The sequence below is a fragment of the Mastigoproctus giganteus genome, chromosome 5 (genome assembly GCF_048544385.1).
Source record: "Mastigoproctus giganteus isolate SK-2022 chromosome 5, ASM4854438v1, whole genome shotgun sequence".
Taxonomy (NCBI): Eukaryota; Metazoa; Arthropoda; class Arachnida; order Uropygi; family Thelyphonidae; genus Mastigoproctus; species Mastigoproctus giganteus.
In genome coordinates this window covers 189,573,984-189,601,119 of record NC_143579.1, presented here as the reverse complement: position 1 = coordinate 189,601,119, position 27,136 = coordinate 189,573,984, and the positions used below count along the sequence as shown (strand labels likewise).

Below are 27,136 nucleotides of genomic sequence, written 5' to 3'. Positions count from 1 at the left end.
AGAACGATGTCTCACCAAAATGGATTGAGAGGTTTGAACTGAAGTAAATCCCACATCAGTACACTCTGATCACTGCGGCGTCTCCGTAGCCAGGTGGGAAGGAGCAGCAGTGCGTAGCACACGCTTCTTGAATTAGACTGGGGTTCGAGCCCGTCACCACCAAATATGGAGGATGCGAAAAAGTCAGAGAATGACCACCGCATATCCCGGAGCAATATGGCCTTAGTTGCTAATGCTCCTAAAAACCAAATAACAACAACAACAACTGATCACTGCCACCTAGTGGTTCCTTTATCTGCAAATTCTTATTACACGAATGATCACTGCTGATAACCAAATCAAGAGTATTAATCTCTCTGATTGCCTCTCGAATATGCTGCTGCAGAAAACAATCATCCAATAAATCCACAAAAGTCTGACTAGTGTGTGAGTGACCAACCCACAAGTTCCAGTCAATAGCTAGGAAGTTAAAATCCCCCATTATAAGACATTCTGATTTACGAGCCCACTCTATTTCTCTGTACAATTGTTCATTGTACTCATTAGAGTCATTAGGCCTATAACACACTCCTACTCTTATTTTTGCTTTCGCAAAAATATGTAAGGTTTCGCATTCTCATCCACCAGAACCTACCTTGTTAACGTGGAAAACATGGTTATGCTCAGCATTATTTTATGCCAAAATCTTTAATTCTATAAAATAAAAAAAAACTAAAATTCTTAATGCTTTGGACTATAGATGCTGCTAGGCAATTCTTTCAGGTTCTATTATTAGAAAATATTATCTGTTCATTGAGATTCATTTTGTTTGGTTACCTAATTCTAAAACAAACTTACAGCATGGGGACTTCTTTGAGTAGTGTATTTGTACAAGTAGAGAAAATTTAGATCAGAAAATAAAAAAATAAATTTCATAATGTTTTAAAAAAGGTCTCCAGATTTCATATTTTAAGGAAAATAGATAATTTTTTTTAATGGTAAAAATGAACAGGATCTTCTACTTCAAGCAGAAGCCTCAAAGGCGCAATTTGTAAATTTATCCCAGTCACTACTTTCATCAATGTAGAAAGATCATTCTCAGCTTTTAAAATGAATTTGGATGAAAAACACCACAGTTTTATAATGAATTTGGATGAAAAACACCACAGTTTTATAATGAATCACACTGAAAAATACATGTTTACTGTAACAAAGTTTATTCCATGTTTGTGTTGTAAAATGATCCTTATTCTAAAACTTTTTATTGATGTTTTGTTGCTTTTAAATACTGAAGATAGTGAAACTTAATTCAATTAGTTATGATAAAGTGGTAATAAATATAAAAATGTTATGCATAATTTGCATATTATCCAATATCTATTAAAAATAATCTTATATAAAACTCCCAGAACTGTTATAGAAATCTCTACATGTCTGTAAAGTTCAGTTTATATGTATGTTATTATTTGGCTAAGGACACCATGAATATTTCCTGATTTATTAAAAAAAAAGTATTAAGAAACTAAGTGATGTTTTATGAACTTTGCTATATGGGCCAGTCATGTTGTAGTAGCTGTGTGGTGCTTAGTTTAGTTCCATGTAAAGGGACTGTAAATAAAGGTTTAAGGAGTTATTTTGTACTTACCTTAATTTTTAATCCTTCATACAATCCAAGACGTCACTGGTCCTAACAATGTCTTAGCTTAGCTGTTCATATTTTATAAAAAAAAAAATTGCAAAGTTCTGTTCACCATTGTCTTGCTATGTTTCGCATTATGAATCCAAGATGGTTACGGTTAAAAAAAAACAGAAAGAAAAAAAAAAAAAAAAAAAAGAAACAGATACATGTGGTAGACACATGTCGCAATATTCAATCACTGCATAACAGTTAACGAGCATAACACATGTTAGTTGGTCTTCGGAATGTAGTAATATTAGAGACAGAGATATGGAAGTATAATAAATCTTAATGCTGGATTTCCAAAAAGTAACCGATAAAAAAAGTTTTAGTAAACTGATGTCATAATGTCATAATTATGATTAAGTTTGTGGTGACGTAAAAATTTGAACACTGTACTAGTTACTTTTAATATGTTAACTTAACTTAAACTCAATTCTTAATCAAATGGCAATTATTCATTTGAATTGGTGTATTTACATTTAAAAAATTATTTGAAAATAAGTCACAAGAAATTAGTTAATGCTGCTGTCAACAATGTATCTTCAGTAGGAACACGCATCTTAACTCACATAAAACAAAAACATTCACATGACACAATTTCAGTCTTCTCAAGATGTTTGAGCAGATTGAAAGTAAACTTTTGCTTGATCCTTATCACATCACCTCCCCTCCCCTCCCCTCCCCTCCCTGTGAGAAAGATGACACAAGTCAAAATATGTAATTTTTGAGCTATTGGTATGATATGTTTGGTTTTTATGGTGCACGACTGACCAAAGCCATGTGTTAAGTCCACTATTGACATGATAATAATGCTAAATGTGTCTACTGTCACAGACGACATCTGATGAAAGCATAAGCTTTTAGAACATCCAGTGAGAGCATCTTATGTTCTCATTGACATGAGAGCACGTGTCATTTTACTTCTAACCTGAAAATGCATAAGATAAACAAGAAAATAGCACTTCTGGCTTGAGTATAAAGTGCAAATTCAGTGCTGAATACTGCACTTAAAATTTCTGTTCTATTCCGATTTATTATTATTATTATTTTTTTTCCCTGATGTGTTTTATTTGAGCATAGAACACTAAAAACTATGATATTAGTCAAACATTTAATTAAAGGGCATGCACAAAACGCCAGTGGCAATGTACATTCTGTTATTGGCAGTGAAGAAACTGATGAAATCTATTTAGTGAAGAAATCAATTTTAATGTCTTCACAGTATTTATCACTTAGTTTATTACTGGAACAAACTTCCATCTGTTGTTGTGGAAGTGATAGCTTAAATAAATTCAAGGAGGAACTGGACAAACTTTTAAAGGGAATGGATGTGCGAAATAGGCTTTTTCTTTTTTTTTTTTTTTGGCTGATGCAAGAAAGCATAAGCTTGCTTTCTTGCATCACATACCTTTACTGCTAATAAAACAGGAAAACCTTATAAATTCATAGAAACAGGATAGACAGTGATTTCTTCTATAAAACTGATCCATGAGGCTTGTACCAATATGAATGGACTTAAACAATTGGTATAAGTCCACACATATTGGTATATACAATGCTTCCACAAAATTTATGAACAAAGACAAAATAGGTGACATTATAATAATAAGAACAAAAAAAAATATATAATAAAATAATTGCTCAGATATTTATACAAAACAAGATCTCCAAATGAAAGTTTGCAAATAACAAAGTGGCCAAAAAATCAAAATATAATTACCTAAAACCAGCTTACACAGAAAACCCTTCCTTAAAGTGAATAAAAATAAATCTAATTTTTAAGTTCACTGAAGACAAATCACAGTCCAAAATCCTACACTGATGTTTACAATTCTGTTTCTATTTTATAATTACTTTGATTATTTCTTGTATTTTTTATTTTCATAATATTGATAAGATTAAAATTAAATTTATTACATTTATTTTTTTTAATTTTTTTTTTGCCAGTGTAGCAAAAGCCTGTGGCTTCCTTGCACTATATGATGAATACTATTACTTAAATACGTCATGATTTTTTTTTTTTTTTTTACATTTTTGCATTTGTAATAAAAAAGTATTATCATAATGTACTTTACACCCCACACCCCTAATGATACGGTATATCACAAATTAAAAAAATATTTTCACATTAAATTATTCTAAAGCAACCCAAGTCAAAATAGGAGTAGAAATATTACCCCACAGTCATGGGCGCCCACAGAAAATTTTCCAGGGGGGGGGGGGGGCAAAGCTTGGAGATAAATAATTACATCAGTAAATTTTTATTTAATTATTTAATTTTTTAAATAATTATTTAATTATTTAATTTAAACAAGTAGATTATAGAATACAGTATTGCATCAATACAAAAACACATACATAATGTATATAAATTTACAATATAAAGGAAACAAGAATATATATATATATATAACAAATTTTTTAGTTAATTATAATACCAACTAGATAAATTGGAGAATTTAGCAAAAAGTATTAGGGGTGCAAACTATACTCATTTCTGTTTGCCATTTTCCAGATGGCAAATAGCAAACAGAAACAGATAGCTTCAGCTAATTATTGATGGGATGTATTGAGAGGAGCTAGCCTTAGTTAATGTTCCATTCAATGTATCCACATATCTATAATTAGCTATATTATCATTTTAATTTTACTATTGAAATTATTATTTATATATATATATATATATATATATATATATATAAATAATAATTTCAATAATCACATATCGTATAAGAACTGAATTCTCCATCTATCGCTTGCAAACCTATTGATGACATTTTCAATAAATTTCTTCTTTACCGCTTCCTCTTCTAGTTTCTTCCTGTGCACACTAATCATAAATAAACCTGATAAGCGAGTTTCTGAAATAGTGGACACCTTAACCATGTTTTCACACGTCTCAAGGTGCTGAAACTTCTTTCATTGGTACAGGTCGTAACAGGTAATGTCATACCAATAGTTATTGCCGAATTATTAGAAAGGAAATAGTCGCAATGTTCCAAAACTTCTGGTAAAGTTTGGGGAATATCAGTCGATGAACCAAAAACAGGAACACATGTTTTATTGCTGCAATAGATGAAACACGTGTTCTATGGTTACCCTGCCGAGGGCCGAAACCGGTCAACCCGTAATAAAATTTTAAGGCAGACAAAGCATCCCATGGTCGAGGGTGTAAGGTTACATATCTTAATCACTTTTACATTATAATTTGTGGAATTTTTTACTTGATCCCAGGGAGGGGCAAGTGCCCCGTTTGCCCCCCTCTACAGACGCCCATGCCCACAGTAGTTGTGGTGACTTATAAATAATATAATTTTTTTCCTTGTACCAAATAACAAATCATGAAATGAATTAAATAAATTTATGTTTTGAATGTAGCTGATAGATATAAATTAAAATTCTTAAAACACGCTTTCAGAAAAATGAGTTTCTGACTGACTTTTCTCGAAGGGATAAAGTTATCTCGTGGTTAAAAACTAATGACTAACAGCTCGCTGAGAATAAATGGTGAAACGCTGATTTTGACTGTCTTCTTTGTACTCTACATGCTTTGTGATCTACTTGAAGTTAAGGGGAAAAAAAGTTAAACATAAAATCTATAGCTCTAAATGTCAAATGGCAAGATTACTTCATTTGACTCAGTCTAGGTCATAGCTGATATTGGCTGAATAATTGAAGTACAGTATGCAGAGAAAAGTCAGACATAATGGGGAGAGTTATGATCTTGGTTGAGAATTGCGTAAAATTAAGGCAGTGCAACCATCTGACAGCTGATCGGTGCAATGGTAAGTCTATTTGCTGCTACAGAGCAGTGGGAAAACAAAAGTAAGTGTATTATGAGTCAAATGATTATCTTAGACAGGAAACAAGAGAAATAGAATACAGTTAGCACTTAGACAGGAAACAAGAGAAAGCAATACTCTTGATCTGATACAGCAGCTCCTCATGCACTAAGAATCTGCAAATAAAAATCACTAATTCACCCTGTGGCAAATGATCACAGGGTGCTGATATGGGATGTCAAAGACAAAGGGAAGAGCTTTTGTAAAGGTGACTACAATGGTCTCAGACAGTTTTTAAATTCTATTCAGTGGGACCACTTATGATGTCAAGAGCAAACTCTAAATGGGAAGCATCTGTGAAAGTAATCACAGAAACTAACTCTTTATATCAATTAAAAGATTAGACCTAAATGGATGTCAGATGAACTGATGTGATTCATGGCAGAGAAAAATAAGTGGGATGCATATAAAGTATCAGGTGGTACAGAGGCCTAAAGTAGACATAAACTAGTCTGCAATCAAATCACAAAAGACGTCAGACAAGCTAAGACAAATTATGAGATGTCTCTGGCAAAGAAAAGCAGTTAAGACTTCTTATGTAAACACTGAAGGAAAGGGGGATGAATCACATTGGTCTGCTATATATGAATGGTTTAACTGTTGATAATCCTGTTTAGGTTGTTGACAAACTGAATAGATATTTTTCATTTACACTCACATATGAGGAATTTTTTAGGAATAGGAATGTAAAGTATATCAAATTCTAACAGTTATTTTGAGGGAGGCCAGCAGAGAGTGTACTGAACCACGGAAGTTAATTATGAGGGCATCTTCTGACTAGGGAGAGAATCCTTCGGACTGGACAAGTGCTAACATATCACCAATACATAAAAGCAGTTCTAAGAGTAAAGTTGGTAACTACAGACTGGTTTGCCTGACTTCAGTGATAGGGAAAAAATTAGAGGCAGAGGCAATGATTAGGAGTGCAATCCAAGGACATTTAGAAATGGAATTATGAAGAACATACAACATGGTTTTGTTTAAGGAAAAATCATGTTTGGCTAACCTAGTAGCTATTTTGTATAAATAGCTACTAGGTAATAGTATAAATATAAAGTATCAGGGCCTTTTAGAAATATTTAGTATTAGTAGTGGCAAATGATGTAGGAAAGCAAGCTTATACAGCATCAGCCAAAAAAAAATAAAATAAATCAAACAAAAACAAGCAAAAACAATGCTTTCCATATCACCTATCCATCCCCCCTCTAATATGAATTGATGTTTAACATCGACAAATGCAACATACTGCATATGGGTAGCAATAATCCCAGAATAACATACCAGCCACACAGCAACACCTCAGGATATTATTGTTGTTGTTATTTGGTTTTTAGGAGCATTAGCAACTAAGGCCATATTTCTCCGGGATATGCGGTGGTCATTCTCTGACCTTTCTGCATCCTCCATATTTGGTGGTGACGGGCTCGAACCCCGGTCTAATCAAGAAGTGTGTGCTACTCACTGCTGCTCCTTCCCACCTGGCTACGGAGGCGCCAACCTCAGGATAGTAGAGAATTAAAACAACGTGGATAATTGTGCAAACAGATATGAATTTCTTTATGCAGTGCTGCCAGGGCAGCTCATGGGCTTTTTCAATAGCAAACAATTTCAATATAGTTTATTTGGATTTAACAAAGCATTTGACTCAGCTCTCATGAGAGGTTACTGTATAAGCTGGAACATGTTGGGATTACTGTAAAGGTTATAAAATGGATTGATTAGTGGCTGCAGAGCAGAAGGCAGAAGGTCGTGATTAAATAGTCTTCAGATTGGTGTAATGTCAGAAGTGGGGTTCCCCAAGGATCAGTTCTTGGACACTTTTGTTTCTGATTTTCATAAATGACATCAGGCATCCTAGTTTTTTCTTGAATTTATTCAGACTATCCACTTCTTCAACATTATGGAAGTTTGTTCCAACAATCAACCACCACCACCACCACCACCACCAGAAATTTGCCTGCTGGCTGAAGGCAAATTTCTGCACATCTATCCTGCAATCAGCCTCCTTCTATTTGAATTTATGCTATTTGTGTAATCTGAGCAAGACGAAGGGTTCACTGGTATTGAAATTATTCAATCTATTCAGAGCCTTAAACACTTCAAACAGATCTCACAAGTTTCTATACATTGCAATTTGAAGTACTGAAGCCTTTCTTAAGAGCACGCTGTTGTTCCCCCCTCACCAATCTCATTGCCCTTTTCTGCATCCATTCCAGCAGACCCATCCTTCCTAAAATGGGACCTTCAGGTCGTTATGCTATCCTCAAGATGTGGCCTAACCATTTCTTTATACTGTACAGTGAGATAATTACCTCCTTATCCCTGCTAGCAAAATACCTGTATATCATTGACAAAAGCTTATGAGCTGCCCTGGCAGCACTGCATAAAGAAATTCATATCTGATTGCACAATTATCCACATGTTGTTTTAATTCTCTACTATCCTGAGGTGGTACTATATTATTCTGGGATTACTGCTACCCATATGCAGTATGTTGCATTTGTCAATGTTAAACATCAATTCATATTAGAGGGGGATGGATAGGTGATATGGAAAGCATTGTTTTTGCTAGTTTGTTTTATTTATTTCATTTTTTTTTTTTTTTTTTTTTTTTGGCTGATGCTGTATAAGCTTGCTTTCCTGCATCATTTGCCACTATTAATACTAATTCTACTAATACTAAATCTTTCTAAAAGGCCCAAATATAAAATTTCATGAAAATACATCCACTTTGGGTCAATTATTACATGCAGACAGATGAACCAACAGATGTGGTGAAGACAATAGGTGCTTTGCACACATCATATATACAAACACGCCAAAAAATGAGCAAAAAGCAACAACTTTTATGCATAAACTGTGAATATTTCATTTCTCTGCACCCGCCACCATACTGTCCGTTCATTCCTTCAAGCAATGCACAGAAACAAACATAATATCAGTGCTTCAGCTACAATATACAGTACATATATAGCCTGTGATATGTATGAAAAAATTAAATAATGCTGGATTTCTGTTTGTCCAATTTTAATGAAATTTTGGTATTCAACAAACTATTCTAATAGAGCCAAATATAAAATCTGATAAAAAATCCACATACTGGGAGTCAAGTTATTACATCCATATACACAAAGAAATAATAATTTCTGGATTTCTATTGATCTAATTTTAATTAAATTTAAATTAGTTATACAAATCTTTTTAAAAAGGGCAGATATAAAATTTCATCTAAATCTGTCCACTTGGAGTCGAGTTGTTACATGCAGATGGACAGACATGATGAAGATGATAGGCATATTACGCATATATGCTAATTCACCTAAAAAAGAAAGTAGGCACATAATTATGCATGAAATGATATTCTGGACAATTCTGTATGCTATAAACATTGTTGCTATTTTGCAGAAGTGGCTCTTAACACTCCATACCACAAAGCAAAGGCTGTGCATGCATGGTTTGGTCTATATCTTTGTTAAACAAAACCATGCATGCAGCTCATGAATGCTTTAAAGAAGGAATATAGCACATACCACCGGCTTTCTATCATAAATCAGTAGAAAGCCATCATTACACACAAAGGTGGGCCAATGCACTATTAATTTCTTGTTAAAAGTGAGTTAATACATGTTTTGTTCATAGTTTTAAGTGCCCCATGACATTGGGTGGGCAAAGTTATGCCACATTCTCTTGTCTGATGGATGTTTGTAAGTATGGAGGATGACTGGAGAATGCATATTATCTGAGTCCCAGATATGAAGTTCAGAGGGGGGGGGGATGGAGTGTCATGATCTGGGGGCATTTCTCATGGTGTGAATTAGGTCCACCAGTTGAAGTGCACAGGACCATGAATGCTGCATCCTATGTGACATTTTGTGCATACTACATTGTGACAATTTCATAGAAGTGGCCTTTAACACCTTTCTGCACATCAATGCTCCATGTACAAAACAAGGATTGTAATAGCATGGTTCAAGAAAATAACATTGGAACAAAGCAGTAGCAAACCAGAATCCAGACTTAAATTAAATTAAACAACTTTGGGATGAAACAAACTGTATAATTATGCAATCTATTTCATCACAATTAGGAAAGGACCAAGATGGCCTTCATCATTGGAGCTCACAAATACCTTAAAGGAGAATGGAGAGCAGTACCACCAGCTTTCTACCAAAATTTAGTAGGAAGTCCTGATGACATTTGGTAGCAAAATGTATATTATCCCAGGACCACAACCAGTTCCAAGCATTCCTAGCAGATGAAGAATTTTCTAACCTGAACTTCAAGAATTTCTTCATTGCGAGACTAAACTATGAGCACAGTTATGCTGCAATTAAAAAGTCTAATAGGAAAATGCTGGGAAAAGAAACCTCCTCGCATTCCTTCACTATGATAGAATGATTGAAATTCCCAAAAATTAAAAATAAATATCATAATACATGACAGAAATTCCAATCTCTGGAAATGACAACCTTCTTTTTGTATGAACTGCAACAAACTCAGTATCCTAATTTCCTTAATCGATAAGTTAACTGAGGATACAGTTATGCAATTTGCTGACTAACATATCTAGTTTTTTGGTGGAAAAAGGGTGTATCACCCACTATTTTCAGCTGTTTTCCCAGTGAAGGAACAACCAAAATGTCACATGTACATATAATGAAAATAGGAACAAATACAACGTGATAAGGAATCGCTTCACGTTCCAATTTTATGGAGGTAAAATACATTCAAGGTTTGAAATGTTCTCCCATGAGGTGGAGGAATACATTACTCTGCATTTTGAAAAAAACAATACTGATGATTTCTCAGAAAAGGGTGTTTCTAAATAATTTTCTAATGTGGATTTCAAAAATGACTTCCATTTGTTTCCATCATGTTAGCTTTCTTTGAGAATCATAAAAGAAAATTTGATTTTTCACAAATTTTTATTAATTTTGGCACTGAAATTATAACAAAATGCTACTTTTGCCAGATTTTTACATTTAAATACATGCTCAAAATTCTATTATAAAGGGCAGTGTGATAAAAAGTTCATTAAACATGCCTCTCATTTTAAAAACTGATCTATGATGAGTAAAATTTTTGTTTCTTTGATTTTCTTGCAGATCCTTCTACTTTACAGTCCCTCTTGAGCAATTAGCAATAGTCAGCCATCATGTTGACATTCCCTGGTACCTCATCTCATCTCCATGTCTTTAATGACCTGGTGAAACTTCTCACCCTGTTCTCCACTAACACTTCCTAGATTTTCTGGGAAGTAGTCTATACGGGAGCATAAAAAATGTACCTTGATACTCATGTTGCAGCCCAGCTACTTGAAGTTTGCCAACATATTTTCAACCATATTCTTGTAGTCTGGGTTCTTGTTCCCTAATGAGTTATCAACAACAGAAAACTGAAGATAATCCATGTCTGTTTTTCTCTTTTATTCATAGTTCCCTCAAAATCTTGATCCCTCATCAATTTGTGAATCTGAGGTCACAATACCCTTCCTTACTCTTTTCATTGTGTCTCTCTCTCTCTCTACATTAACTAAGCAAAAATATCAGTCATCAGAGTGGTTTGTAAGCTCCTGTGAAAATTGCAAATAGCATAGCTTTCTTTTTACCATTTTTCACAATCTCAAAGTTTCAACACAGGCTCAGCAAACTTTGTGGAGCCCGTGGTTTATCTTGGTCACCAAGTTTCACATTTTCACATATTTCTTACAAATTCTGTGACATCTTGTCTTTGCTTGAGGACTTAGGCCTGACGTAGCCCAGTGGTCAGGAGCGAGAGTGCATAACACGCATTCCTTCAGTGGACTGGGGTTCAAGCCCGTGATTACTAAATACGATAAATATTTGTATTGACGATTTATTGTAAACGCTACTGAGTTGGTTGTCGTGCCGGAGTATAAACAGAAAATTTATTTATTGGCCTGACGTAGCCGAGTGGTCAGAAGCGAGAGTGCATAGCACGTGTTCCTTGAGTGACCGAGGTTCAAGTCCATGACTACTAAATACGATAAATATTTGTACTGACGATTTATTGTAAACTCTACTGACTTGGTTGTCATGCCGGAGTATAAACAGAAAATTTATTTATTTATAAACAGAAAATTTGACTAAATAACTTCTACAAATATAACAAAATAAGTTCAGATTGTTCAAATACTTGCGTGAAGGCATTTTACTCACTTTTCAGCACATTGACACAATAACCTCAAAAATAAACAGAGCTCACACTGATAAACACTGCTGCATGGAGCTCTCAAGGTCAAGAAAAAATGATTGAAGGCAATGTTGCCAACATGTAAAGATTTAGTTCACAAATTCCCAGCATTTACCCCTAACGTAATACATCCAATAATACAACTCATGCCATCAACTTAAATGATTTGTGACAAAAAAGAGGTACATGATAGGAAAAAAATTAATAACATTTCTGAAATCAGTGTAAAACACTGAGTTTAAAACAGCTATTAGTTTGCAAACATCAAAAACCATGCAACTTCTTTTTTCTGTTTAAAGATTTCTACCACTGAAAGCCACAAAGCATTTTAAATTTCAATTTATTTACCTGCATTATTAAAATTCAAAAATTCTATATGCGCCTCTGAGTAGTTAATGTATTATTTTTAAATTTCATACAGAGAAGTTTTTATTTAAATCAGTTTGACTCAACTGTTAAACATATCGTTCAACAGTTATTTATATTAGAAATAATCAAAAACATGACAGATCTGGGAATATAGAGTTTCATTTCATCACCACAATGTTAACCTGACAGTAGTCTCAAGAGACCTGAAAGGTGCTGCCCTAAAATAACAAATCAGGATTACCCTTCAATTAATGATTAAAAATCTGAATTTTTTTCTAGCTGCTCAAATATAGCCAAATGTTTACTGCAATAGTTTCGATTTTTTTTTTTTTTTCACAGAGAAATTACAAGCACGCACCTGTCAGATGTCATACAATCATTTCTGCAACTATTTGTGGAACTGATAGATGCCAAAACTGCCACAGAGTTTTGAATTATGTATTTGTTTATAGGTCAAGGCTACTTGACTTTTCTCTCCTACTATTAAGTAAACATCTTGCATAATTCATCAAAAGATCTGTTATTGCTTTTGCATAAATAAAGATATCAAGTTTCAAATTTTGCATACTGTTAAGCATGCTAAATTTGAAATAAATTTTGAAAAAACTTGAAAATGGAGGTGAATACGATCAAACTCAGTTATGTCATTGAGGGACTGCAATATTACTGACATTAATAACTATGACTGATATTCATTTAAATTAAATTGAATTAGTAGAAATTTAATAAAATTTTATTAACAGATATAAAATGCATACTTATCAAATAGTATCCAAAAACAATTTACTTTACAGTTCAAATATCAATTCACCAAAAATACAATTTATAGTAAAACCAATTCACTACATATCAATTCACAGAAAACACGGTTCACTGATTAATAAATTAGAACAATTAACAGAGTAATAATGTATATTTTTACTCCAGAGCATGTTATATACCATTCACCAAGAAGACAAAAAAAAAATAAATTTTATTGAAATATATAATAATTATATAAATATTCTTCATATTTATTGGTGGCAACAACACATTGCTATCACTGAAAGCAAAAGTCAGAAACATTTTAAGACTAACGCAATATCAGCATCGGTACTGTACTTTTGCTTTAATCCATTTTGCTGAATATCCGGTGTATTAGCATTAGTAGAGGCATATGATGCAAGAAAGAAAGCTTATGCAGCATCAGCCAAAAAAAAAAAAAAAAAAAAAAAACACCCCACTCCCATTTCACTCCTCTGTTCGTTCGAAATACCTGTCCAGCTGAGCCTTAAATTTATTTAGGCTAGCAGCTTCAACAACAAGGGATGGAAGTCAGTTCCACCAACCAACTACCCACTGGCTAAAGGAAAATTTTTGCACATCTATCCTACGTCTGTCTTTCCTCAATTTGAATTTATGCCCTCTCAGGTGATTATTCTAAGCAAGAGGAAGAATCCCATCGGCACTGAGCATGCTCAAACCATTCAAGGCTTTATACACCTCTATCTGAATCACCTCGCCGGTGCCTGGTCTCCAGACACTGTAATTTGCAAAACTTAAGCCTTTCTTCATAAGAGCAACCCTTTGTTCCATTCACTAATCTTGTTGCCCTTCTTTGTACTCGTTCCAGCAGTCTATATCCTTCTTGAAATGAGGACTCCAGACCTGTATACAGTACTCAAGGTGTGGCCTGACCATTGCCTTATACAAGGGAATAATCACCTCCTTATGCCTGCTAGAAAAATTCCTGTATATCATTGACAAGACACCATGAGCTACTCTTGCAGCCTGTCTGCACTGCTCAGAGAACTTCATATCTGCCTGCACAATTACCCCCAGGTCCTTTTCGATATAGATTGGCAAAAGTGAAAAATACATCCTCAATGTCTTACCATTTGCAATTCAATTTTTACAGAATTCATAAATCCTGTCTCAAAATCAGCCATTGTTTCTGGTGATGCAGAGGGAATTAATTTTCTTAATTCTCGTAACATCCAAACATACGTGTTTTCAGATTTGTTCGGTAATAATGCAAATAATAAAAGAATAACATCAATTTCTTAAACGATGAAACATATATAGCTGAGAAAAAAAAAAAAAAAAAAGGAGGAAGTTTTAAATGTACTGTCTGCATAACAATACTGGAACTGTGCTACTAATTGAAGGTTCTGTTGTGTTGAAAATATTAAAATACGTTCAACTTCAGGACCACAGTCAAATAGTTTTACACAGTTCTTAACAATAGAAATTCCATAAAATTGCAGGTTCAAAGATTTGCCTTTTAAATACTGCCTTGTATTTTCAATGTGAAAAATATTTATATAATTACTAAATATTTTAATAAAACATTTTTTTGTCTTCTTGATGAATTGTATATAACAGGTTCTAGAGTAAAAATAAATGTAATTACTGTGTTACTTATTCAAATTTATTGATGAACTGTGTTTTCAGTGAATGAACTGTTTTTCGATGAATTTTCCTAGACCCATATCAAACATTGAACTCCAGTTACAAATACTTTCACAGAATTGCACATGCTAATTACATACATTAAAAAAAATTTCTATACGTACAATATTATTTGCACAAATATATCATGCACTTAATAAAACTGAATTGTGTAACAGAAATAATCTAATATTTGTTTGTTTTTTATTTCCTGACCAGAAGTATTTTTATAAATTGTATTCAATTTTTATAAATCATATTCAATCCCAAAGTTTAACTGCTTGAAGTGCTTTACTAATACAGTAGTCAGAATTTTCAGTTCTAAGCCTTCAGTTTCTTTGTCTCCATCTTTCTCACGCATTTGATTCTTCCGTTAGTGTCATTATCAGTGAAGTCATTATCAGTAAAGTGTCATTATCAGTGAAAATTTGCACTGTGAATATGTCATTATTGATCATAACATAGGCAACTAAATCATACTTATTTAAAACCCGTGTGATTTGTTTTGCAATAAAGAAAGTCTTCATTAGTATCTATCAGTTTCTACAGAATCAGTCCTGGGAGTTTCTGTATTAAAGCATTACAGATTGTCTTTCACAAACTGCAAGACAAGTAATCAATTAAGCAAAATCGATTTTTGAAAATGAGATGTGAAACTTTGTATTACCCCTTGATTCATTGGGTTTGCTTTCAAGGACAGTGAAAAATCCTACTGCAACACAGCTCAGATTCCACCAAGGCTGAGGCCATGAATTTTTTTTTGCACTACATTGAGCAAGTAATTTTTAAATGTTTTTGAAAAAGTATGTATTTTTAGTTGGTCTTTATGACCAACATTTTTCTTTTCTGTGCCATTCAAATTTGTGAAAACTAAGACTGTTTTATGATCTCGATAGTTTACTGCCTACACACTTTTCATCCTTGAATTTTATGTTCTCAGCAGTTTATTTAAAAAAAAAAAAAAAAAAAAAAGAGTCCTGCATTATCAACATTAAGAATATCTTTATGTGCATAGCCTTCCTGCACTTTGGAGCACATCAAATTTAACCACTCCAGAATGATATAGTTCATTTCTTTTGCTTCACCTGCAACTATTCCAAAATACATGTTATGATGAAACTTAAATTGATCTATCCAACCAGTGGAACATGTTCTCAATTCCAAATAATTTAGCAAAATGTTCAATTTTCCCTGCTAAAAGTGAACCTCTTACTGGGATATTTTCAGTGTGTAAACAACTTTTAAAAGAGCTGTTTGACACTACTCTGATACAATGTTCAGATTTATGCATGTTTCATTTTGCTTCTTGGCTTGATAATAAATGGCAATAATTTTTTGTTTTGAATTCCAAATGGTATGCACTAATAATGCATTTCTAAGAAAATGCATTATTGCTGTTCTAAGAAATACATTTCATAAAAATATATTTCTCCTGGCCATTTTCTATTTCTCTAACAACTTTCATTTTATCATCCACACTTAATTTTTTCATTTTGAAACGACTGTATCCTATGGTGTAAAAATCACGTCTTAATTTCTGCTAACAGAATATTGCAATGGAACCAGACTGGAATTCAAAACAAAATTTGTTTGTTTTGAATTTTTTTATCACAGGTTTTTTTTATATGTGTATCCACAATTAAAAATTTTAAAATCTAGAATTCAGTAGGAAACAAACCACACACAAAAACACTGAATTAAAAGATACATTAAACATAAAATAATCAAGGATTATTGAAAGAAATAACTTGAATTAAAAGGAGTCTTACCTCAACTCTGGGTTGAAGCAATTTGCTGTCTTTTTCTTCAAGCCGTAAAAATGATTGTGGTAAAGCTCCTAGCATTGGAGGCTGCCATTTCTTTAGTGACTGTAAGGGTGTATTTGGTGAAACAACAACAGGAGTAGTGGTGGTTGTAGAAGTAGTAGGAGTAGTGGTAACAGAAGCGATGGTGGCAGCAGAAGCAGGTATGGTAGAAGTAACACTTGTAGCAATAATACTATCAAAGGCTGAAGTAATAGAACTTGGTGGTATTATCTCAATAGGATCAGTTGTTTCTGGTGAATGTGCTGGAGTCACTGTAGATAACTGCAATTCTTGTGTCTTTTCTATTTCTGACTGCTGCTCAGACATATTTTGTACTGGCACTGCAAGTGATGAACTGACAGATGGAAGTGATACTGGAGCAACAACTGGTGCAACAGCAGGTGAATGAGCAGGACTTTGAGCATATGGAACTGCTTGATGGTAAGAAGGAGGAGGAGTTGAAGGCGAATAACAGGGTGGCAATTCATCATTTTCAGTAGCATCTAATTCAGTACGGAGGCGTTCATTTTCATTATCAGTGCTCATTGCCAGTAGTTGATCTATAGTAGCATCAACAGCACCATTGTTAGAGCGGAGTACAACTTCAATTACATCTTCATCCATTTCAGGAAACATATTTTTGAAATCCTGCATTGCTTGTCGAAATTCTAATTGAGTAACCTGAGGTCGTTCCTGACCTTGCTGTTGATGCTGTTGTTCTATAGCTGCCATAATATTTATAAACAAGTTAGTCTGACTAACTAATGATCTTCATGACTTCATTACTTTTATTGTTTGAATTTTAATAAGGAGGCATATTGAGACAGCTTATTTTAAATTTTAACTAAATTTAACATGATATATATATATATTTATATATATATCTGTTGCACCTGAACATATATTTAAAAAAATTGCATGCAACAGACTTCAGGAAAAGACTCACTTCTCATAGATTTCTAAGATATTGCATATTTTTTTACAATTTTATTGAGGCACACAGAAAAAGTTGGTATGAATTCATCATTATATAAAAGTCATTCTAAACAATTTTGAAAACATGAATACAACATGAAATGAACCTTCCCTTTATAGTTGCATGGAACAGTGTATCCTGCATTATTTTAATCATTGCTTGACTCTGAATTACAGGAATTATAAGTGATTAAATGCATTAAAATGTTTTAGCAACTTGACTTGTAACATGTCTCTGCTTCTTCACTGAAGATGGCAGTAAACAATAAATACCTAAAAAAAATTTTTTAAAAAAATATATATATGTACATAAATGTTAAAAAAATGTTTTTTATAATTTTATATTCCCACTCATTATTAGCAATGCTATTAATATATGCCATAATATATGATTTCATAAGTTTTAATTTCATAAGAAGAATTTCATAGCTAAGCCACCATAGTATGTGAGTTTGTTTAAATCAAACTTAAAACTGAATGGCTATATAAACAAAAACAAATCTGTACAGATTTTCTTTTGTTTATATAGCCATTTTTGGTCTGCTAACTGCTACTGATTCCCATTATTTTATAAGAAAAAAGTTTACTCTAAGATAAGTTTTTTTTGGGGGGGAGTGGCTTTTCTTTAGTTGTTTGAAAATAAAAAAGTGGGCATACACTGCAAACTCTCACTCATAAAAAATGGGTATAAAATATAAGTCCTGGTACTTTAATTCACTATTAAAATGGTATATAATAGAATCTGCTGTTCAAAGTAATATCCCACCTTTGGACTTCAGCAAAGTGCTTACCAAGTTACTTTATCGTTTTCCTGTCAATTTGATTATGTTGCAAAAAGTTTTTCAAAAAAGATATCACTTTAACATTTTCTTCCCATAATAGTAAGGAGTCATATCACAAGGGATAAAAAATAAATAAATAAAAATAAGTGTAACAAACAAAAGTTAAAAATATCATATAATGATTGACAGTCAGGAGGGGTGTCATTCTAAGAACATTGAACACATCCACCAATCATAAGAAAAGAGCATATTATCACTACAATAACTTGTCAAATAATTTCTGGAGAAATTGTCTTTTTCAAACAATTTTTTCGTCAAGTGCATCATATTCTATTTCCCAAAAATACTAACTTCAGGCCTTCAAACATTCCAATGTCATACTTTCCTTAACTTAACACTCATGTTCCATTAGAAATTTCCAAAGCATGGAGCCTCAACTGCATTTATTTTTCTCATTTGGATCATGATCACTCAAGGTCACTCAATTTGAGCTGAGATATACAAACAATTAACCCACAGGAACAAATGGGCAGAAGCTTCAGCTGAAAATGAACATGGGAAATGTTGAGTTCAAAGCAATGAGTTGAGATGCAGTTAACAGGCTTCTGTCTCACAAGAAGTGATTTCAGAGAGCAAGTAGACTGTAGAGAATGTTGAGACATTCTACTTCAATATCAGCAACTCGACAGAAGCCATATTATTGACCTCAGAAGCTGGATGGTCACTTTGTCGTGTAGCAGAACATGTGGGGTATGACAATATCACACACAGATGCAAGAAATAGTGGCTGTAGGAAGGTACAACTGCTTGTAGTGGAGCACAATAGAGGACTACAGGATGGGAGGATCATATTACCCATTGACAGGTTTACACTTCACTTACAGCCATGAGCTACCATGTAATGATCTGTGACAGCTGGCTGTCATCCCATCACCCACTGAACCATTATACCCTGTCTGGCAGAAGGGAACTGCTGTGCATACCAGCCATTGCATTGATTACCCTTGACCACTGGCCAACAGTATCTGGAATGGTGCCACATGCAGACTACCTATAATACAGAATGATGTCAAGTGTTCTTCAGTGATGAATCCCACTTTGGTTGGGCCCCAATGATTGCCACATACACATGTGGCGACATGTGATGAACAATCAGTTTTGACAGTAATCAGTGGTGTTCATCAGCAATATACAGTCAAATGTTCATCTGACTGCTTGCTGCTGCCAATGAGATTCTGGAACCCACTAGTCTTGCCTTTCTTATGGGGGGGTGCATGATCCCATTCAGTAGGACAATGCCCAAACACATACCACAGGAGTTTCCTCTAAGTGCCTTGTGATGTGGACGTAATGCCTTGGCCAGCTAGGTCCTCTGGTCCTCTTCACCATATCGAACACATGGGCCGTGATTGGATGCCATCTAAAAGCTGCCTGCATCCAGAAGAGACCATGGATGTTCTGCAAGACCAGGTGCAAGACAATTGGTGAGAAATACTGCAGAAGGCTATTCAACACCTGTGAGACTCAATGCTGAGATGCTTAGCTCGATGGTGGATTTATAGCATATTATTCTGTAAGCATCATTTTGTGTCATTGTGTTCACACATTAGTATCTGTAACATTTATTGTGTGTTCTTAACTCCTTAGCTATCACTACTTAGTATCCTCTTTGTATTCCTGTTCCTTCAGAGTGCTACAATTTCAATGTCACACAGTGTATAAAATCTTCCTGTTTTTATCTCTCTTTCATTTCATATTTTGGCAGATGGTTTTCCAAAAACTAATATTTTCAGTTCCCAATTTTTTGTCTATGACATAATTGAATTAGAAAGGCCCAAATGATATGCACATTCTTTTTTTGAGTTCTCTAATCTTTTTTTTTTTTTTTTTTTTTTTCACCTTTTTTATTTTTTTTAGAAAAAACATCAGTGCACCATTAAAAAAAAAAAAAGAAAGTATACTGTAAAGAACTGAGGTTATTCCATGCATAATCAGTTATGAATATTCACTGCTTAACTCAGTGGTTGTGGAAAGCCACCTGACATGTGCCCCTCAAAAATAATGTTCCTGCATTAATCTTAATCAATGATAAAAAAATATGAAATTTTTCTGCCTTCCTAAATATAATCAAACTTTTACTGCATTCATTTCCAAAGTAATTTTTCTTATAGTTTTCATAGAGAAATTGTGTACAAGAAACTGTCAGGTGCCCTGCCATTGTTATTTTATTTTTTGGCTTTTGCTTGAAGAATGGAATAATACCAGAGAAGCCCTGAAGCTGGGTTTTTTTAAAATTTTAAGCTTACTTATTTTTACCCTTGTTGTTAATCTTACCCTTGTTGTTTTTAAATGATTTATTGTTTTCACAGAGTAAAAATAACATGAAACTTGGTATTTTCTCAGTATGGCTACTAATCTGCAGTAACATGCATAACTTTGCATATGTTGCTACTTGCACAAGCAACATACATAAATTTTACAGCACTGTGCAGGGTACCAAATTTGAAATAAACCTGAAAATGGAAGTGAATATTAGTATTGAATATATATATATATTGGACCAGCGTGGCAGATTATGGTCCATTTCCCTCAGCATGAACTGTTGAGGAGGCTTCCATCCTGCAGTGGGTTGATAATGGCTGCACTTTACTTTATATATATATATATATATATATATATTCAATAGAGAGAGAGAGAGAGAGTTTTTTAATTACTTTTAAAATGGTTTTTTTTTGTAATTTTCAGCAAAAAATTTTTTTTTTCAGAATTAAAAATGAAAGTTACACAAAATAAATATTGAAATCCATCAAGAAAAGATGAAATATTAGCACAGTTCAAGCAGAATTAAAAAGAAAACAGACACTTGTCAGGTGCCCTGCCACTGTCTTTGCTACAAATGGTCACACCACCACTGCTGAGTTAAGGTTCAATCATTAATCTTTCATTTGGAGAAATTAATAGTGCACCAGCTCACCTTTGGATCTAATGGGTGCTTTATGTGATGGAAGACTTCCTATTAATTTATGATAAAAAGTTAGTGATACCACGCCTATACTCCCCTTTACAGCATTTGAGTTTGCACAAATGAAAATGGCCATCCTGTGGCTTTTCCCCCTTATTCTGCCAGAGTTCGACATTCAAATATTTATTTGAATAAAAATTTATTCGTTAGTCATTTATTCATCATTAATTTTTTTGTTATTCTCTTTATTCGTTAAAAAAAAATAGTATTCATTATTCATAGATTTTATTCAGACTAAGAAAATATTACTAAAAACACACACTTGAAAAACTTAATTTCATTAATTGACTATCTTGATTATCATAAGAAACTGAATAATAAGAAACAAATGAAACACACTGCATCCTGCTATAAAATGGTTTCATTTAAAACAGATTATTTTTTTAACACTATTATGAGAAATGGCTCTTATAACGCGGTTATAAATACAAAATTTTTTTAAAATTTTCCTTTAAGTTCAAGCCCCAATGCTTTCCAAGAATTTTTCCTCCTCTGTGTCCACGTAGTAGTTAATTCAGAATGTTTTTAATTTGCATTTATTTAATAATGTAATACAGAATTATTCTCATATAAGATTTAAAATTCTCACTAAAATAATTTATTTATTACATTTTTTCCATTTGAATTGCTATTAACTAGCATGTTTAGGCTTACAGGAGAGAGCAGTATAGTTATTGACATTTAAACACTTGTTTATATTATGAAAAGAAGGTTCTGTATGTTACATACAGCACCTTCCTTTTCATATCGCTTATCATTCTACAAGTATTTATCAGTAGATAAATTTGATTAATTTGAAGTGCTGATCAAGGCATCAAAGGCAGATATTGTTGGGATATCAGAGACATGGTGTCACACAGATATAAGCAGTGCAGAATTGGAATTTGGGAAGTACAATGTATACAGACAAGATACACAGGGTAGGAAGGGAGGAGGGGTTTTGCTGTTAGTTAAGAAACACAAAAATCTAAGGAAGTGCATCCAGTTGACATGGGTGAACAGTGTAATGTTTGAGTCTGTTTGGTGTGACAAACACTGAGAAAGGTAAAATGAGAGGAGTGTGTTATAGGCGTAATGACTCTGATGAGAACAAAGAAGAGTTGTATAGAAAAATAGAGTGGGCCACTAAATCAATGTCTTGTAATAAGGGATTTTAGCTTTCCAGATATTAACTGAACTTGTGCATTGGTCACTCATACACTAGCAAGATTTGTGGATTTATTGGAGGATTGTTTACTATAGCAACATGCTCGAGGGGCAACCAGAGGGAGTAATACTCTTGATCTGATTATCAGCAGTGTTTATTCATGTATAAAGAATTTTCAGATAAAGGAACCGATAGGTGACAGTGATCAAAGTGTACTGATGTGGGATTTACTTAAAGGTGTAACTACCATCAAAGGTAAAGGAAAGGGTTTTTGTTTTCATAAAGGTGACTTCAGTGGCCTTGACAGTTTTTTAATTCTATACAGTGGGATCAGTTGTTGATGTTACCAACAGTGAATTCTAAATGGGAAGCCTTCAGGGACTTAATCTTGGAGGCTACTAGGCTTTTCATACCAACAAAGAAATACTGTTCAAGGTTCAGGACTAAATGGATAACGTATGAATTAATAAGGCTCGTACCAGAGAAGAAAAATGCATGGGATGCATATAAATTATTAGGTGACACAGAAGCCAATGGCATGGCAGATATAAGCTAGTCTGTAATCAAGTCACAGAGAAGGTTAGGCAGACAAATGACGATTACGAGACATCTTTGGCAAAGGATGCAAAGAAAAACAGCAGAGTTCTTTGATTATGTAAACTCTAGAAGGAAGAGAATGAATCAGATTGCTACACTTAACATAGATGGTTTGACTATTGATGATCCTGCTCAAATAGCCGATAAACTGAATGAGTATTTTTTTCATTTACATTCACACATGAGGAGTTATTCACACAAGGAGGGGAATGCCAGAAGTTCATCAAACTCTAACAGGAAGCTAAGTGATTTTGAAATAACTGAGAGCAAAGTGGAGGAGAAATTGTTGAAGTTAAATATAAAAAAGGCACCTGGGGCAGATGGAATCTATCCAGTTATATTGAAGGAGGCAGCAAGGGAAGTAAGCAAACCCTTTGCATAATTATGGGAGCATCCTTAGAATTAGGGGAGGTCCCCATGGACTGGAGATGTGCAAATGTAACCCCAATTCACAAAGGTCAAATAATTATAGACCTGTTAGTTTAACTTCTGTTCCGGGGAAAATAATGGAGTCACTGGTTAAAGAGTTGATACAGGATCACCTAGACAAGACTGCAGTAATAGTTCAGACACAGCATGGGTTTGTTAAGGGGAAGTCGGATCTGACCAATTTGATTGGATACTATGATGTGGTCACAAAGGAATTGGATCCAAAAAATAATTTTGATATCATATACAGGCGTACCTCGAATAACAAATAGGATGCGTTCCACGAAATTACTTCGTTAAGCGAAACTTCGTTTTCAGAGGTAAAAATACTATGGCCAGAATAGGGATACGTTCCTACGTAAAGAAAAGTAAAAGCTTTTTTTTTCGAACAAAGAAAAGTTTTATTAAATAAACAGTCAACTTACATACAAAGTGAAATCACATTTTAAAATATGAGTCTAAAGTTGATTGCTTATGCTTTTTTTCTCTTTCATTTAACAATTGCCTATACGGAGTTATTGCATTTAACACTGATCGCTTAACAATAAAACTTCTTCCTAAATCAGGATCATTTTCACTAAAACGGCCTCCGTAGCCGAGTGGGCAGGAGCGGGAGTGCAGTAGCACACGCTCTTTGAGTAGACCGGGGTTCAAGCCCCTGCCTGCTGAATACGGTCGATCTGCCAACCCGCACTGGACCAGCGTGGCAGATTATGGTCCATTTCCCTCAGCATTAATTGTTGAGGAGGCTTCCACCCTGCAGTGGGTTGATAATGGCTGCACTTTACTTTTTTTACTTTTTTTCACTAAAAAAATTTAAAACGTTTTCAATGTCATTTAAAGCACCTTTTTAAATCTTTGGTTGTTAACACTTTTTCGGGAGGAACTTCTTTAACTTCGTCTTCGTTGCTAACAAGGTTTTCTAAATCTTCCACTGAAAAACCATCATCTTCTGCATTCAATAAATTTCTAACATCCTCTTCATCGACATTTTCGAAACCTATTGATTGAGCCATCTGGATAACTTCATTTCTAATTTCTTGGATGTTATTTTCTTCTTCTAGTACAACTTCTGGCCATATTTTGCGCCAAACTCCATTTAAGCATTTCTTAGTGACTTCTTTCCAAGAACTATCAATGTTTTCAATTGCGTTTTTAATGGTGTAGTTTTTCCAAAAAGTTTTAACTGTCATTTCCTCTTTATCCTCTAGTTCAGTTAAATTGCTTAATGTTCGACGCAGATAATAAGCTTTAAATGATGCTATTACTCCCTGATCCAATGGTTGAATCAGGGAAGTTGTGTTTGCTGGAAGAAACACAACTTTGACAGGAATGCATGTGTCCAACGTGTTAAGATCAGTAGGATGTCCCGGAGCATTGTCTAACAACAAAAGAGCTTTTTCTTCAAAGTTGTTTTTTTGACAATACCGTTTTACTTCAGGACAAAAGTGGTTAACAAACCAATCAGTAAATAACTCCTTGGTAACCCACCCTTTTCTATTTGCTTTCCATATTACAGGTAAATTCATTTTTATGTTACCTTTTAACGCCCTCGGATTTTCTGAATGGTAAACTAATAACAATTTTAATTTATAATCGCCAGAGGCATTTGATCCAAAGAGTAACGTTAAACGGTCTTTTGCTGCTTTGAACCCAGCAGCTGATTTTTCTTCAATAGAAATGAAGCTTTTTGTTGGTAGCCGTTTCCAGAACAAACCACTTTCGTCAACACTGAACACCAAATTTGGTGGAAAATTTTCACGTTCAATTATTTCCTTTAGTTTTTCTGGAAACTTATTTGCAGCTTCTCCTGTTAATTTTACACTATGAATCCTGGCCCTTTTTTTAAATTTCTCGAACCAACCACGAGAAGCCCCAAAGGTTTCCGTAATTTCTTCAGTTTGTTTAGATTTCAGGTGATTAAACTGGAATATTTTTTTTATGTTAAATGGGGCTTGAAGTTGCGGACTTCGTTATATCGAAGCTTCGTTATCAGAGGTAAAGTTAACCGAGGTATGCCTGTACTTGGATTTCAGGAAAGCTTTTGATACTGTTGCACACGGAAGACTGCTGTACAAATTGGAGTGGTATGACATTAAGGGCAAGTTGCTGCAATGGATAAAAGGATGGTTGAGTGGGAGACGGCAGAGAGGTAATAAATGGACACTGCTCTACAAGGACTAATGTTATTAGTGGAGTCCCCCAGGGTTCGGTGCTGGGCCCAATGTTGTTTTGTGTATTTATCAATGATATTGAAGGTATATCAGGCTTAATGTCCAAGTTTGCAGATGATATAAAGGTTGGCAGGGTTGTTAATGACAGTAAAGATGCATTCCACTGCAACAAGATCTGGAAAAGTTAGGCAGATGGGCTGAGAAGTGGCAACTGAAGTTTAACATTGAAAAATGCAAAGTACTGCATATGGGTAGCAGTAATCCAAGAAAAATGTACCAACTGTGTGGTACTACACTCAGGGAGGTGGAGAATGAAAACGACCTGGGGATAATTGTGCAGTCAGATATGAAGTTCTCTGAGCAGTTGTTTGCCTTATACAAAAGGATGATCACCTCCTTTCTCTGCTAGCAGAAACAAGGAGGTGATTATTCCATTGTAGAAGGTAATGTTCGGGCCACACTTTGAGTACTACATAAAGGTCTGGAGGCCTCATTTTAGGAAGGATGTAGAGTTGCTAGAACAAGTACAGAGAAGGGCAACAAGATTGGTGAGAGGAAAGAAGGGGTGTGCTTACGAAGACAGGCTTAAGTTCTGCAAGTTGCAGCATCTGGAGACTAGACACCTGCAAGGTGATCTGATTGAGTGTATATAAGGCCTTGAATGGTTTGAGCAGGCTCAATGCTGACGGGATACTTCCGCTTGCTCAGATTAAGAACCTGATGGGACATAGATTCAAACTGAGGAAAGACAGTTGTAGAATAGATGTGCAAAAGTTTGCCTTTAGCCAGCAGGTAGTTGATTGTTGAAGCAGACTTCCACCTGTTGTTGTGGAAGTTGATAGCTTAAATAAATTTAAGGCTAAACTAGACAAACATTTGGAGTGACAAGATGGGTGAAATGGGAAGGTTTTTGTTTTTTTTTTTTGGCTGATGCTGTATAAGCTTACTTTCTTGCATCATATGCCTCAACTAATGCTAATTATTATTATTAGCCGTATAGCGCAAGGAAGCCTGAGGCTTATGCTGCACCAACCAAAAAAAATTCGAGTTACCCTAGGTGTGTGAGAGAGAGAGAGAGAAGGGAATTGCCAAGACACAGAAGAATGATGATATCCAGCTTAGGACCTGGAAGTGCCAACCCCATACTCACCAGACGCAAGCCCCTGCGGTTGCTAAGTATATAAACAATTGTCGTATATAAACAAGTATATAACAACAAAAAACCTGTTACTTCTAACTTAGTATTAGTAGGATTGTAAACACATGCATTTCACTCAATCATGGTTTCATCATCACCTCAGTTCTTTCTTTGCTTTGAAAGAGTAAACCAGTTTCTTTCAAGATTCTTTTCTTGTTAATTCATTATTTTACTAATTATCTAATCCTTGATTAATTGGAAAATATTTTTTTTAAGTGGAATTTTTTTTTTCTTCCAAGTGTAGAGTATTTTTTCCTTTGTGATAGTGCTGTGTTGACTTAGTTGCAATTTTTTTTTTTTTTTAAATTTACATTTATTTTAATACTCTTTATTCAAAATGGACCAAAGTGACAATAATAATATCAAGCCACTGTAGATGACATTTTTAAAGTGTTAACTGAAGAAAGTTCATCTGCAGTAAACAACACTGTTGCATCCTGCATAAATTGCAAATCAAGCACAGTAAAAATTAGAAGTTACACAAATCATACGT

General features: G+C 34.2%; 1 protein-coding gene across 6 annotated transcripts in view; it reads right to left on the bottom strand.

Moving 5' to 3' along the window:
- The window catches only part of LOC150085949 (CUE domain-containing protein 1-like), a 153,257-nt gene that overhangs the window by 113,561 nt on the left and 12,560 nt on the right, over positions 1-27,136 (bottom strand). For 5 of the 6 annotated variants that reach the window (XM_090373604.1, XM_090373603.1, XM_090373608.1 and 2 more), the window contains exon 2: positions 16,284-17,044. In XM_090373604.1, the coding sequence (XP_090229730.1) occupies positions 16,284-17,044 (761 nt within the window). Of the gene's footprint in view, positions 1-16,283; positions 17,568-27,136 lie in introns of all 6 variants that reach the window. The other variant, XM_090373605.1, reaches the window with a different exon arrangement.